At 48.3% G+C, this 12,269-nt stretch overlaps 2 protein-coding genes across 2 annotated transcripts in view; one reads left to right on the top strand and one right to left on the bottom strand.

Moving 5' to 3' along the window:
- LOC135367257 (uncharacterized) overlaps positions 1-12,269 on the bottom strand; it is a 31,870-nt gene that overhangs the window by 9,443 nt on the left and 10,158 nt on the right. The window lies entirely within an intron of this gene.
- LOC135366262 (neurogenin-3-like) lies at positions 5,394-10,430 on the top strand. The gene is made up of 2 exons (XM_064598937.1): positions 5,394-6,091; positions 9,148-10,430. Exons 1-2 carry the CDS (start codon positions 5,540-5,542, stop codon positions 9,418-9,420), a joined length of 825 nt encoding a protein of 274 aa, XP_064455007.1. The 5' UTR covers positions 5,394-5,539; the 3' UTR covers positions 9,421-10,430.

Below are 12,269 nucleotides of genomic sequence, written 5' to 3'. Positions count from 1 at the left end.
GACAGTCCGCCAAAATGGTCTACTTCCCGTCAACGGAAAGCTTACGACGGCAGCCAGTTATGCCGCCGCTTGGTATGGTACGAAGGCACGTAGACGTTGAGGTTTCAACGGACGGCAAAGCTCAGATCGATCGGACCGAGATATTCACATCGCGAACATCAACCAGCCAAAGCTATGCAGCTTCCCCACAATACGTGACGCGGCAAGCTTCAGCTACTTATACCCCACCTTGTCAGGAACCCTACGTTGCGGAGTGTCAACAGCGGCCTCAAACGGAACAGAGCTTTGTCTACAGTGAACCTGTGTGCACTTTTGAGCCCTTGTGCAGAGACTCCACCCCGGCATTATTGCAGCCACCGTGCATGGAGCCACAGCAGATCACTGACGAGCCATCCCGATTTTCCAATCGGGAATGTCAGTACGTCGTCTGTCAGGATACAAATTTCGGCGGCGTGGCATCTCGAACTGCCGTAACGCATTACAAGCAGCAGCCCAGGATACAACCACAGGAGTACGTGACGTATTATGCAGACCAGTATACGAAGTACCCACCCGAAGAACCTCAGTACCCTGCCACTTACGCACCGCAACAAGTTGCCGTTACGTCACCACTTCTGAACCCACTCTCCACGTTCACAGCGTCAGCACCCGTCCTGCGGGACGCTTCGGGATCATTCAGTGACAGTTCCATGGAAGGTGACACAGCATACACTTCATCCTCAAACGTAGGTCCGGAGCAATACCAGCAGTACCAACAGGTACAAAGGCTGCAGCCGTTTCAACAAGCCCAACTGCTTCAATCGGGAACTCTTTCTCAAGCAGCATCTGGAAGGCAGTCATCTAGCGCACTATTCCCTCCTCCATCACCACCTCCTGTGGTTCGAGGCCGCACACCGGCGTACCTGGACGAACGATTCCCACGCGAAGTACAAGAAAAACCGGGCAAGCTTAATGTGGGACTGACTGGCCGCACGTACGATCGGTGGGTGGCCAACTCGCGCTATGTGGCCACGCGGCAAAGTCGAAAGAGCAACTACCCAGTCCACGTACTGGTGTCGCTAGTATTACTTCTTGGCACGATTCTCGCCGTTCTGGCGATCCTCAGCGTGTACGGGAAGAAGCGGTTCCTGGAAACGTTTGATGACAAGTTCGAAGAATTTAATCGTACCATGTCCGGCCCGTGGTATAAGTACTTCATCAAGTCTTTCAATGTGAACGATACTATTAACGGTCTTCAAGATGAGGCGTACGGACTTTGCAGAACACCGGAGTGTCGTCGTGAGGGACAGCATATTAGTGAGTCGCTTAACTGGTCAGTGAATCCGTGTGCAGACTTCTACGGTTTTGTTTGTTCTCCCTGGACAAATCGCAAGGATCCCTCATCTGTGGATGAGTTAGTGGCGAACAACATAGAAGACGCCATAATACATTACATGCGCAAGCCTATATTTGCTGAAGAAAATCCTATTGTTGTTGCGAGACATTTATGGGATGAGTGCATGAACGTGACTGCAATCAGGCACCTTGGACTGACTCCTTTCCAGAAGGCGTTGAATTCCACCCACCTCCGTGACTGGCCGTACGAGGTGAATTCTAACAGAACCGTTGGAGACGTCTGGGAAGCATCGGCAAGACTTCTTGCCCTGTTCGGGTTGCCGACATTCTTAAACCTGCGACTTACCAAAGTAACAAGGACCGCTGACAACGTCGTCGTTTTGGACAGGACTGACGTGTTTGGTTCGCCTCAGGATTTCAAAGACAACAGCAGCGTAATCAGTCACGTCACTGATGTATGGAGCATCATGCGCACCTTCAGGCCTAGTATCGAAAGAGATGTGGGCGAAGAAGTCGTCGACTTCATTCGTCGCATGGCGAGTGCTACTTCCAAGTCGACATCTAGAGAAGTACATGAAGAGGTACGGAGCCTGGGAGACGCGTCCCTTTTCAAACCGTTTGTTTCCAGAGCCATTGGAGACTCGATCCTGAACAGTTCGAAAGATCCCGTAGTGCTACTCGAGTCTTCGGGGTACATTACCAATCTCGTAGAAACCATACGTGTCACGCCACCGCACGCAGCACTCAACTATTTAGGGTACGTTCTTGTGCGCCATCTTCGCTTGTTCCTGCCATCTGAAGCCGCATCACCCAACCCAAGAAGCCGCGGACGAGCATGTTTGCGTATCATCGACAAGGCTCTTCCACGCCTTGTGCATTACATCGGCTATCTCCGTTTCAAGGTGACACTCGAGAATGTCTCAGTCCGCAACATCATAGACGACCTGAAGCACGAACTCATGACGTCACTCGCTAAGGTTTCTTGGTTAGGCGTGAACACCAAGTCGCAAGCCTTGAAGCGACTCACAGAAACACAGATTCATGCATTCTTTCCTCACTGGATGACGAGCTACCATCTCGTACTGGAGTACTTCCAAGGTCTTCCAAGGGTCACAGCAGGGCAAGCCCTCTCGTCTTACCAGGCTGCTCTCCAGTACGCCTTCAAGAGCTCTCTTCAGCAACCTCTCGACCAAGGCGACATCTGGAGGGGCAGTGTTTTTGACTCACGTTGCTACTTCGACGCTGAACTGAGCAACCTCTACTTTCCTATATCACTCTTGAACGTAACGGGAAGAAGTACCCAGTTCTTCCTCTTGTTTCAAATCCCACGCATCGGAATTCACTTGGCGGACTGTCTTTTGTCTATTGTACTAGAAGGAACCAGTGAAGCCGATGATCAGAGCTCGTGGTGGTCACACAAGTCGAGGGAGAAGTACCGTGATGTTGAGAGCTGCTTCAGTAACCAACAGCCTATCGCATTAGAAGCGCTGCCCCAGAGACTTCGAGAAAGAGCTCAGCGGAGACTCACACAGACTGTGGTCGACGCGGCTGCCATCAGACCAGTGCTATCACTGTACCAGACGTACATCATGTCTCGAAGCAGACACAGGTCAGACTATCGGTTCCAGAACGCAGAAGGTATATCCACAACACAGCTCTTCTACGTCTATTACGCCATCAGTATGTGCCAAAATACAGGAGCGAAAGGGCCTGGAAGGAGCTTGAATCTCTACGAACGGCAGCCCAGAGAACGAGTTAACATTCCTCTTGTGAACGATCCCGTGTTCGAGAAGACTTTTGGTTGTGGTCGTGGAACTGGAATGAACCCTACGGAAAAGTGCAGTTTCTGGTAGAATCACGTGTATATTTGTAATGGAATTTTAAAGGGTACTTATTGCGCTTCTTTATATTTGAATTTGTCCAGTGCCATAATAAATGTTGTTGTTTGAATAATTTGTGGGGAAGATTGCTGGCTGGGAAGAATTTCTCGTGGCTCAACTGTTTCGAGCTTCGAAGGAACCTTCGAAATTGATTTGTACAGATTGTAAAACAAAAGGTGTGAACTCGAAATGGGACAGTAATGGAAAAATAAAGTGCTTTATGCCGGTGTACGCTATGAACGAAAACGATGTATGAATATTTATTTCCCTAACACACTACGCCATCTATGAAGGTGTGCAAAAGCACTCTTCCTAAGGGTACAAGTCTATAAACTGCTGATGACGTTAGAAGGGTTTGCTGGAAGGGCGCGGATCCTATAGGATACATTTCTGTGGGAACTATATACGCGAGAATATTTGGATACCAGAAAAATCGCAAGATACTTGCTTCGCGAGAACGAAATAAGCGATTTTTGCTCTGCTCCTTGGAATCATAGAAAATTAATTCCGTGTAGGCTACCTTGTGAGATGAGTGTGGTCATGATTAGGGTGCCTGAGTATACTAGCTCCCTCTGTATGTAGAGGGAGCTAGTATTGTGACACCCTAGTCATGATGACTCATGAGCGACGTCACAGTCGTCTGTCCTTGGATTAATGTTTCCCTCTTGGCGGTTATTTATCGTTAAAAAAAATCAGTAAGGAAATGCTAAGGGAAGTGCATCAGGACGAGAGCCGCCGATATTTCGAGCAGAGACTGCTGTTCTTCTGTGCACCATCCTCATCATTGGAGTGGTATTTAAAGGGTCGGGGATGACGCTCTAAAGGGTTCATGGGTATTACGGGGTCAACAGCACGCGCAACAACAATGGTGTAAACTGGAAATATCGAACTAGGGTTTTACGACTATGGTGAACAACTGAGTTTTTTTTTTTTCACGAAGCAACTGTGGTTATGAGCGGCGTACAGATGTGAACAGATGGAGAGAGGACAGCAGGAAGTAGTGTGGGTACAGGGGGGGTTAGTATGCGTCCTGGGCCGACTTCAGGGGTAACTGTGCCGACATTCGTCTGGAAAGTCTGCCAGAAAACCCAGGGAAAACCTCAGACAGCACAGCCGGTGACAGGATTCGAACCCGTGTCGCCTCGCAGTCTCGGCGAGGAATGCGATCATCCTAATCGCCATGCCACGAGCGCTGAAGAATAACTAAGGTGATTTTTCCCATTCACGTCCGCAGGGAGACGGTCAACATCCACATCGTTTTTAGTAGATAGGCGCGTGAAACACACGTGACACACATACACGCACTATATGTGACAGATGAAAGACGCGATTGCACGCCGTGATGTGCATAATGTAAATATAATGCAAATAATATGATACTATTATTAAACTCAAAAAGCTCGGTTCGTTAAATATAAGGACACATCCGAGTTTGTGAATATATACCGGTGGATTTGTTGCAACAGCTGTCCTGCATGCGGATTGTGGGCGGTAGCTACGTAGCTCAAACGTAGTCATCTTGGCTACGCTATCACGCAACAACTCACAATACGAAAAACGGATGCGTAAAACGAATGTGATAAAACTGTGTAAACAAATTTTAAACACGAGTGGAAGCGTCCAGCTATTCCCTAGATTTTCCAACACCGCACTGATTTCACTATTACAAACATGATAGTCCGCAAGTCAACTGTACCTCAAATTACTTCCAGGTATTTTGCGGCAATTGAATCTCACGTTTCCCCAGACTTTGACCAAAAAGGAATGGGAACAAACAAAACGAAAGGCCACCTAGCACACACTGGCGAACAGCAACATTAAAATTAATAAACTCATATTGAACAATCCTACACCTTCGACTCTGTGGACGAGTGCACCCGCACAGAAAATCGTCAAAGCAAACACACAACAAAATGTTCCCCCCCTACGTCACCCAAATCTCCCGTTCTCCCTCCCTTACTTATCGATCCCTATCGCCCCGCCCAACTGAGAGGCGTGAATTTTGCAGCATCCCCGCCCACCCCGCACGGCCACCTTCCCGAAACACCTCAATAACCTCCATCCGCGGAGCTCCTTCTGTCATATCGGCAAAAATGCACAAAAAGTCAGGTCGCCGAAAACGTCAGCCGAGTTCTCCACATTAATGCTCCGTTCTCCCGAGCGTGAAACATCGCAATATTACGACGCGCTGCCCGCCACCTAGCGGGCGTTCTTGGCCCATGCGTCTCCGGTGAAACTAGCCGTGCACAAATTCGGCCAGGGAAGCAAAAACTTCCCCTCGCACGAACTCGACAAGCCCTCCTCCTTCACCGGGACCACTTCTAATGGCAGCCGCTCGACTGCACACCGGGCCTGCCCCGTTTCCATCACCTGAGTGCACAGGAACTACAGCCTTCCTCGACGTGTCGGCCCACGTTGAACACCACATCGCCTACCACGACTTCAGGTTCGGTGGCTTGAGACCGCCGGCCAGTTCGGTCGCCAACGGAGGGCCCCCGTTCAGCGCGCCGTTGCCGTCGTACTTTGACGGCCCTTCTGACGCTTTCTCGCCTCTGGCTTGGGACAACTTAGGACCGACGTATCACGTGCAAACCCCCTTTGACTTGGGGGCTTTGGGGATCGGACCAGGACCTGGGGCGACAGGAAGAGTGCTGCAAGGGATGACGGTGCAGAGGGCAGCGGGAGGTTGTCGTGGAGGTTCGGGTCATCAAGACCATCAGCTGGGACTGGTGTGCGGAGGGGTGAACTCGGGGACGGGGACGAAGAGCAAGCCCAGGAGAAGAGTTGCCACCGTGGCTCAGAGAAGGGCAGCCAACATTCGGGAGAGGCGGAGGATGTTTAATCTCAATAGCGCTTTCGACAAGCTTCGCAAGAAGGTAAGTCCAAGCTCTGAAGATCTCAGTTTTGAGGATTGTAATGAAGCTCTTGTCGCCAGTGGTCGCCAGCTGACCAGGAGAGCGGTCCTTTTATTGGAACAGTTGATCAGTAAGCAGAGCACAGTTCAGCTGCTGGAAAGCAAATAAACCTGGCATTACCTACTTGATGCCAATTGATCTTCTGAGGCTGGAACACATAGAAAGGACAAAGACGTACAAAGCCTCAAGTGCATAAGCAATTAATGATGAGAGAAGCAAGTCTCTGAAAAGGTTAGCCAGCTGTAGCCGGTAATCCAAAAGATATGGGTTCTACAGCTGGCTAACCTTTTCAGGGACTTGCTTCTCTCATCATTAATTGCTTATGCACTTGAGGCTTTGTACGCCTTTGTCCTTTCTATGTGTTCCAGCCTCAGAACATCAATTGCCACCAAGTAGATAATGCCAGGTTTATTTGCTTTCCAGCAGCTGAACTGTGCTCTGCCGGTAATCCAAAAGATGTGGGTTCTACAGCTGACTAACCTTTTCAGTGACCTCCTTCTTTCATCGTTATCTACTTAACTGTGTAATTTGACCTTAGCCATACGCAAAAAGAAAAAGGAAAATAAGCCTTGTCTACGTAAAATGACATTAGCTCTTCGCAGCTGTAGACTAACGAAAGCGTCTAGACAGGTATTACGTAACCCCGCATGTAGCATCCTTCTTGTAAGCGCTGCTTACAATACAAGCAAAGAAGAGAACAAAATAGCCATCAAGCGAAAGAGAATATACGTCTTCAAACCAACCTTATAACCCTCTGATGCACAACAAGGAGGCGTTATAGGGGATCCAGTGGCAATGCGAAAGAGGGACAAACGAGAATAAGGATGTGCAACACAAAACTGCCTCTTGTGGCTCGTAAATAATGTAAAGTGATAAATTCCAGTCAATAAGGGCTATTAATTCCGTTCATTTGGGGATATTAAGGAGACGTTAGCCTAGTCAAGCTGGCTTGCTACTCCAGCCACTGCTTGCTCCAGTCAGTGGTTGCGGAGTTAGCTGTTTGTTCAAGGATATATTGGATTTGTCATCGCCTGTTCGTCATTGTAGTCCGTTCAACAGCGCCAATGCCCGTATGTTGAATAATTACTAGTATGCAGTATTCTACACGTTAATGGTATATCGAAATATGGTATCGCGATACCGATACTCGTTACTTGAGGAAAAAGTATCGAAATACCGATACTCGTTACTTGAGGAAAAAGTATCGAAATACCGATATCGATACTTCGTTTTTAAAGTAACGGAGCACCTCTACCTTACTAAAAATAGTTACACGATACTTTGCCAGATACTTTTGTTGGAAATACGAAGACGATGCAAAAAAAGAAATCTCGCTTGCATGAACACCCCATTTTTTTATAATAACAAATTGGGAGAAGACAGTTTTGCAGTAAAAAGACAGCATATATTTATTAGATACGTGTCAACCGAATCCACGAATCCTAGGCAGGGATTCGAGATTCGGGAGTCCGAATCCCAGTGCCCAAAACGACGAATAGAATCTTTCGAATCCACCGACCATGTTTGCTCGTTTCTTTTTCAAAATGGCGCCTCCGGAGTCCGTCGAAAGCCTCATTGACCGACGGGTGTTTCCTTGTTTCTTTCTTTACGTTGCTCTGGACTGAAAGAGTTCAGGCAGGAACTGTTACGTTACAAGTTTAAAAGTAATATATGGTTTTGCTTTTGATTGTTGCTTTAGCTTTAGGGAAATAATTCAGACCCGATAATTTATGTATTTCTTGTAGTCGATGAACAATATGTTAAATATACAGGGTGTTTGCTCTAACGTGTCCAGAAATTATATTTAAAGCGAGCGATGAAAAAAAAGCAAGCAAGTATCTGTAACGGTACGGAGACCGCGTTACCATAAATTTGTGACAGAAATACTTTTCCGATACCGATTTGAAGAAGTATCGCGATTCGCACTCCGATACCGAAAAAAAGTATCGATTACTGTAAGGACGCGTACCCACATGAGTAAAAAGCGCGCGATTACACGTACGCGGAGCGGAAAATTCTTGCTCTGCAGTGCGGGAGAAGCCGCCTCCGCGTTCTGCTTGTTCGCGACCGTGCAATGCACGATTTTTAGAGGCATGCCACGCATCTTCGTCCAATCAGGTTGTCAACGAAGATTGCGTCACGCTATTGTTTTCTTCTGGCCACCCACGCAGTCTGCAGCACGTTGACAACGTCGTCAGCGTAGATATCTTGAGAGCCACTTCACCCGCAGGCGGTTTCCGCACATGTGTACCGCATGAGGGCACGGACCCTAAAGGCGTTACGTACAACACTGCTAGTATGTTCCAAAGGTGCGATACGCTGCAGCATGTACGCGTGCATGTGTTGGCGGGTGGTAAGATAAACTATTCGGATAACTGATGAATGACTTATTGTTGCATGATCCTAGCAGACAGTCGGCAGGACATCCTTGGTTCTACTACTTTTATCTTTCCTTCATTCAGTAGCCGTGTGTATAATGCACATCCGTAAAACTACCCAAGCAGCACAATGTACTGAAAGTCGAGTGCAATAGGGGTGGACGGTATGTGTCTTATCAATGTTCTTTAGTTTCAGAAGTCTGTTCAAGGCCTTCCACCTACCCATCCACCCCTATTGCACTCGGCTTTCAGTACATTGTGCTGCTTGGGTACTAGCCCCACAGTTCATGGCAGTTCATGGCCGCAGTGAAACTTCATTGATGTGGGTAAAAGCGCTAAAACGGAAAGGGACGAAACACGGACTCTGAGCGCAATGTGCGCACAGACACTGCGCTCACGTGTCCGTGTTTCGTCCCTTTCCAATTCAGCGCTTTGACCCACATCAATGATTCACCAACAGGCCCAAAAGGCAGTTTTAAGTGAAACTTTACCCTAAATTCTTCTTTGTATTTGTCACGACGGACGGTTTGGTCAGCTGTGTTCTCTAGTTACAGTAAAGGCAAATACCGTACCATACGTTCTATAGCCTTGGGGCACACTGCGCAGTCTTTAACCCTAATCTGTGTCTCGTCTTAACAGGTGCCCACGTTCGCGTACGAGAAGCGGTTGTCCCGTATCGAAACGCTACGGCTGGCAATCATGTACATCGCCTTCATGACAGAAGTCGTCGGAGGCAAAGAAGACCCGGACACGACGTGCCCAGGTGCGCCCGGACCATACGCGGCCCCCATTCAGCCCATGAGCGAGCCCCCTCTGGAAGACGCTCCTGGATTGTGGGCTGCGTCTCGGCCCGTGGGGCCAGTGGGGGCCACCGACGCCCTAGGCCACCTGTGCTCGTCTAGGCAGGTGTGACCTTTGCCTCTGCTGGACCCCGGTTGCATCTTTCATCGGTAACACCGGAGTGTCCCAGCTTTCCTTGAGATTCTGCTGTTCTTCAGAAGAAGGCGTCTTGTCGACTGGTCTTCTCGGTCACCTTGGTAACGTGGACATGCGATGTAAAAAGTGCGGCGAAGCGATCTTAATACGTGTCACTGGTTTTGAACTAAACCACTTAACGAGCGGGGAAGGGAAGTGCTCGCTGGAGGTCCTTGTACATGTTAGAGCGCCGGAACTGGTTTAAAATGGCGATGAACTTGCAGTGCTATAGGGGAATGTCTTTATTATGTGGGGATGCGTGTACGGGACTGCTTGAAGAGAAATGTGAGTTTTCTACGATGACAACACGCATGTACAACCCTAAGTGTGTACAACACGTTGATGCGCGCGTAAAATAATCCTCGTTCCTTGTTACGTCAGGACTTACCACAGTTGTCATTGTTCGATGGAGTATTCAGTGAAGCACGGTGATACAGTACTCCAATGACCCTTACACATGTCGGACGGAATGCTATAACTACACGTTGCCACGCCACACATCAAAAAGACAGAAGCCCTGTACTCTGTTTTACTTGTCGCGCGGCTGCTGTGAAATCACGGCAACCGTTCATGATGAAGGTGACGTAGGTGACATAGACGGGACGGCGTCTATATCTGCGTGGTTCCGTCCGCACCTCCTACGTCTCAATGTGCCGGTACAATTATGTCTAAAGTATATACCAACTACTCCCCCCTTGCACCTTGGTTCAGCATATACCGGTTCACCCAGCTTAACAGCTTAGGCGATGCGAGTAGAGTAGAATGAGAGGCGCCGCAAATTCGCACACCGGCAGATCTACAGGGTGTTACCCTATAAAAGTCTACCCGTGCCGCCATGCCGTATTCACCAATTACTCAATGCAGGTGGCACATTGTGCGATCTTTATATAAAGCTCATAAGGACAATTAATCTTGGTAAATTTCAAAGTGATTGAGTGCCGCAGCACGAAGTTATAACTCAAAACGTGCAATTCCAATAGTCAAAACAAACAAGATGGCGGCGTTGAGAAGCGCACCTCCCCACACGACAACGTGTCGCATATCCTGCCAGCCGGATGGAACTGCAGTTTTCATTTCGCTTTCGTGTAACTGTCCTATTTTGCTCAGAACTAAGCAACGTGAGGAACGAAAAATGCCGACGCATACTCAGCAGACGACACCCAAAAGGGATGTCGTCTGTTAACTGAGAGGCGCCATTTTGGCTGTTTTGACTACGGGAACCTCACGTTTTGCGCTATAACTTTGCGTTACGGTGCTCAATCACTTCGATATTTACCATGATGGAACGTCCTTATGAGTTTTATACGTAGGCAACACATTGTACCGCCGGCATTGAGTAAGTGGCGAGCACGGCATGCCGGCGCGGGTAGACTTTTATAGGGTAACACCCTGTACATCTCTCTCCGCGATATCCTTCGAAACTGGAAAGACGACGCCACTCATGCTAGCCAAGGAGCAACTTTTCCCGACGCAGACCTATGGGCACACCTAATTGTCTGAATAACGGCGAACGGTGTTTACTAACATAGCTCCGAATTATCGGCCGTTCCGATAACAGAGAACACGAAGTATTTAAAGCGTATAGCGTGGTGCGAAATGCTGTCACAGGTGCTGCTGCTGGAGCTCCACACGAAATTAATTCACCGCCAAGCGCTTCCCCGGCAGCCATTTTTGTTTGACGGTTTTCAGTGCCAGTGAAAGGAGGGCATAGCGGACGACGAACTGGAAATTTCTTCTGCTCTATACACGGCCGATATTTTCGTGTAGCGAGAGCTTGGAAACACCAACGGAACGCATGGTGCAATGAAAAGGCCAGCGTAATATGCACGCTCGAGGTATAGCGCAATATTTTCTGCAGTACAGCAATATTACTTCCATATATTTGGCTACAGAATGTACGCCACAAAGAACACTAAGGTATAATGGAGTGGCTGAAACGACAATTCGGACAAACGCAGCATTTAAAGGTAGCGTAAATTAGTAGAGGTGCAATCTCAGAAGATTTATCACTTAGATGGCCAGCGCCGTCAATATTCTTACGTCACAATTTTCGTCCCAATTGCACTCATAGTTTTACGGAATTTAAAACGAAAAATACGAGCAACACTGCGTGGAAGTGGTCACCAACTGCGCATTGATCCTCAAGTAGGGCGGCAAAGCTACATTATGCATGCGGTCAACGCTGGGCTTCAAACGAGAGGAGTTGGTGTGTGGCGGCTACGTAGCCATCATGAGCTGCAAGCCAGTCGGGAACATATACCACTGTTGCTTGACAAATTATTATTTCCCACCATTTATTTATTTCCCATTATTTTTTTCCCACCAGACGTCGCCCCGTGCCGGAATCGAACCCACACCTATCTGATTGCTCAGATCATGTGTATTACCATTGCGCTACGCCTACATACTGCTCTTGTCAACATACCAAGGGTACGTTCACCGTGAATATGCATCCGTGTCTTTCTGAATGAGGCCTTGGTCGTAAACTCCCATTCTCGAGCCAGAGAGTACCATCGCCGCCTCGTTCTATCACCAGTGCTTACCATGATACAGACATACCCCAACACGACGCCAAAAGCCCTTTTATATTCCCACTTATGGAGGTTTCAAGCTACATCACAAACTTGCCCACGGGCATCAAGTTTGTCCTGGTCAGCACTAGTCATGTACGAAATCACGTGCAATCGTTATGCGTGCTATAGAGAAAGGAGCCTAGGTTAAAACGATTCTTACTGGTGCCTGTGTTGGATTGCAGAGTAGAAAGTGAGGTGCGATATTTCTGTGTG

This window comes from Ornithodoros turicata, chromosome 8, assembly GCF_037126465.1.
Source record: "Ornithodoros turicata isolate Travis chromosome 8, ASM3712646v1, whole genome shotgun sequence".
Lineage (NCBI taxonomy): Eukaryota > Metazoa > Arthropoda > Arachnida > Ixodida > Argasidae > Ornithodoros > Ornithodoros turicata.
This window is presented reverse-complemented; position numbering and strand designations above follow the sequence as displayed.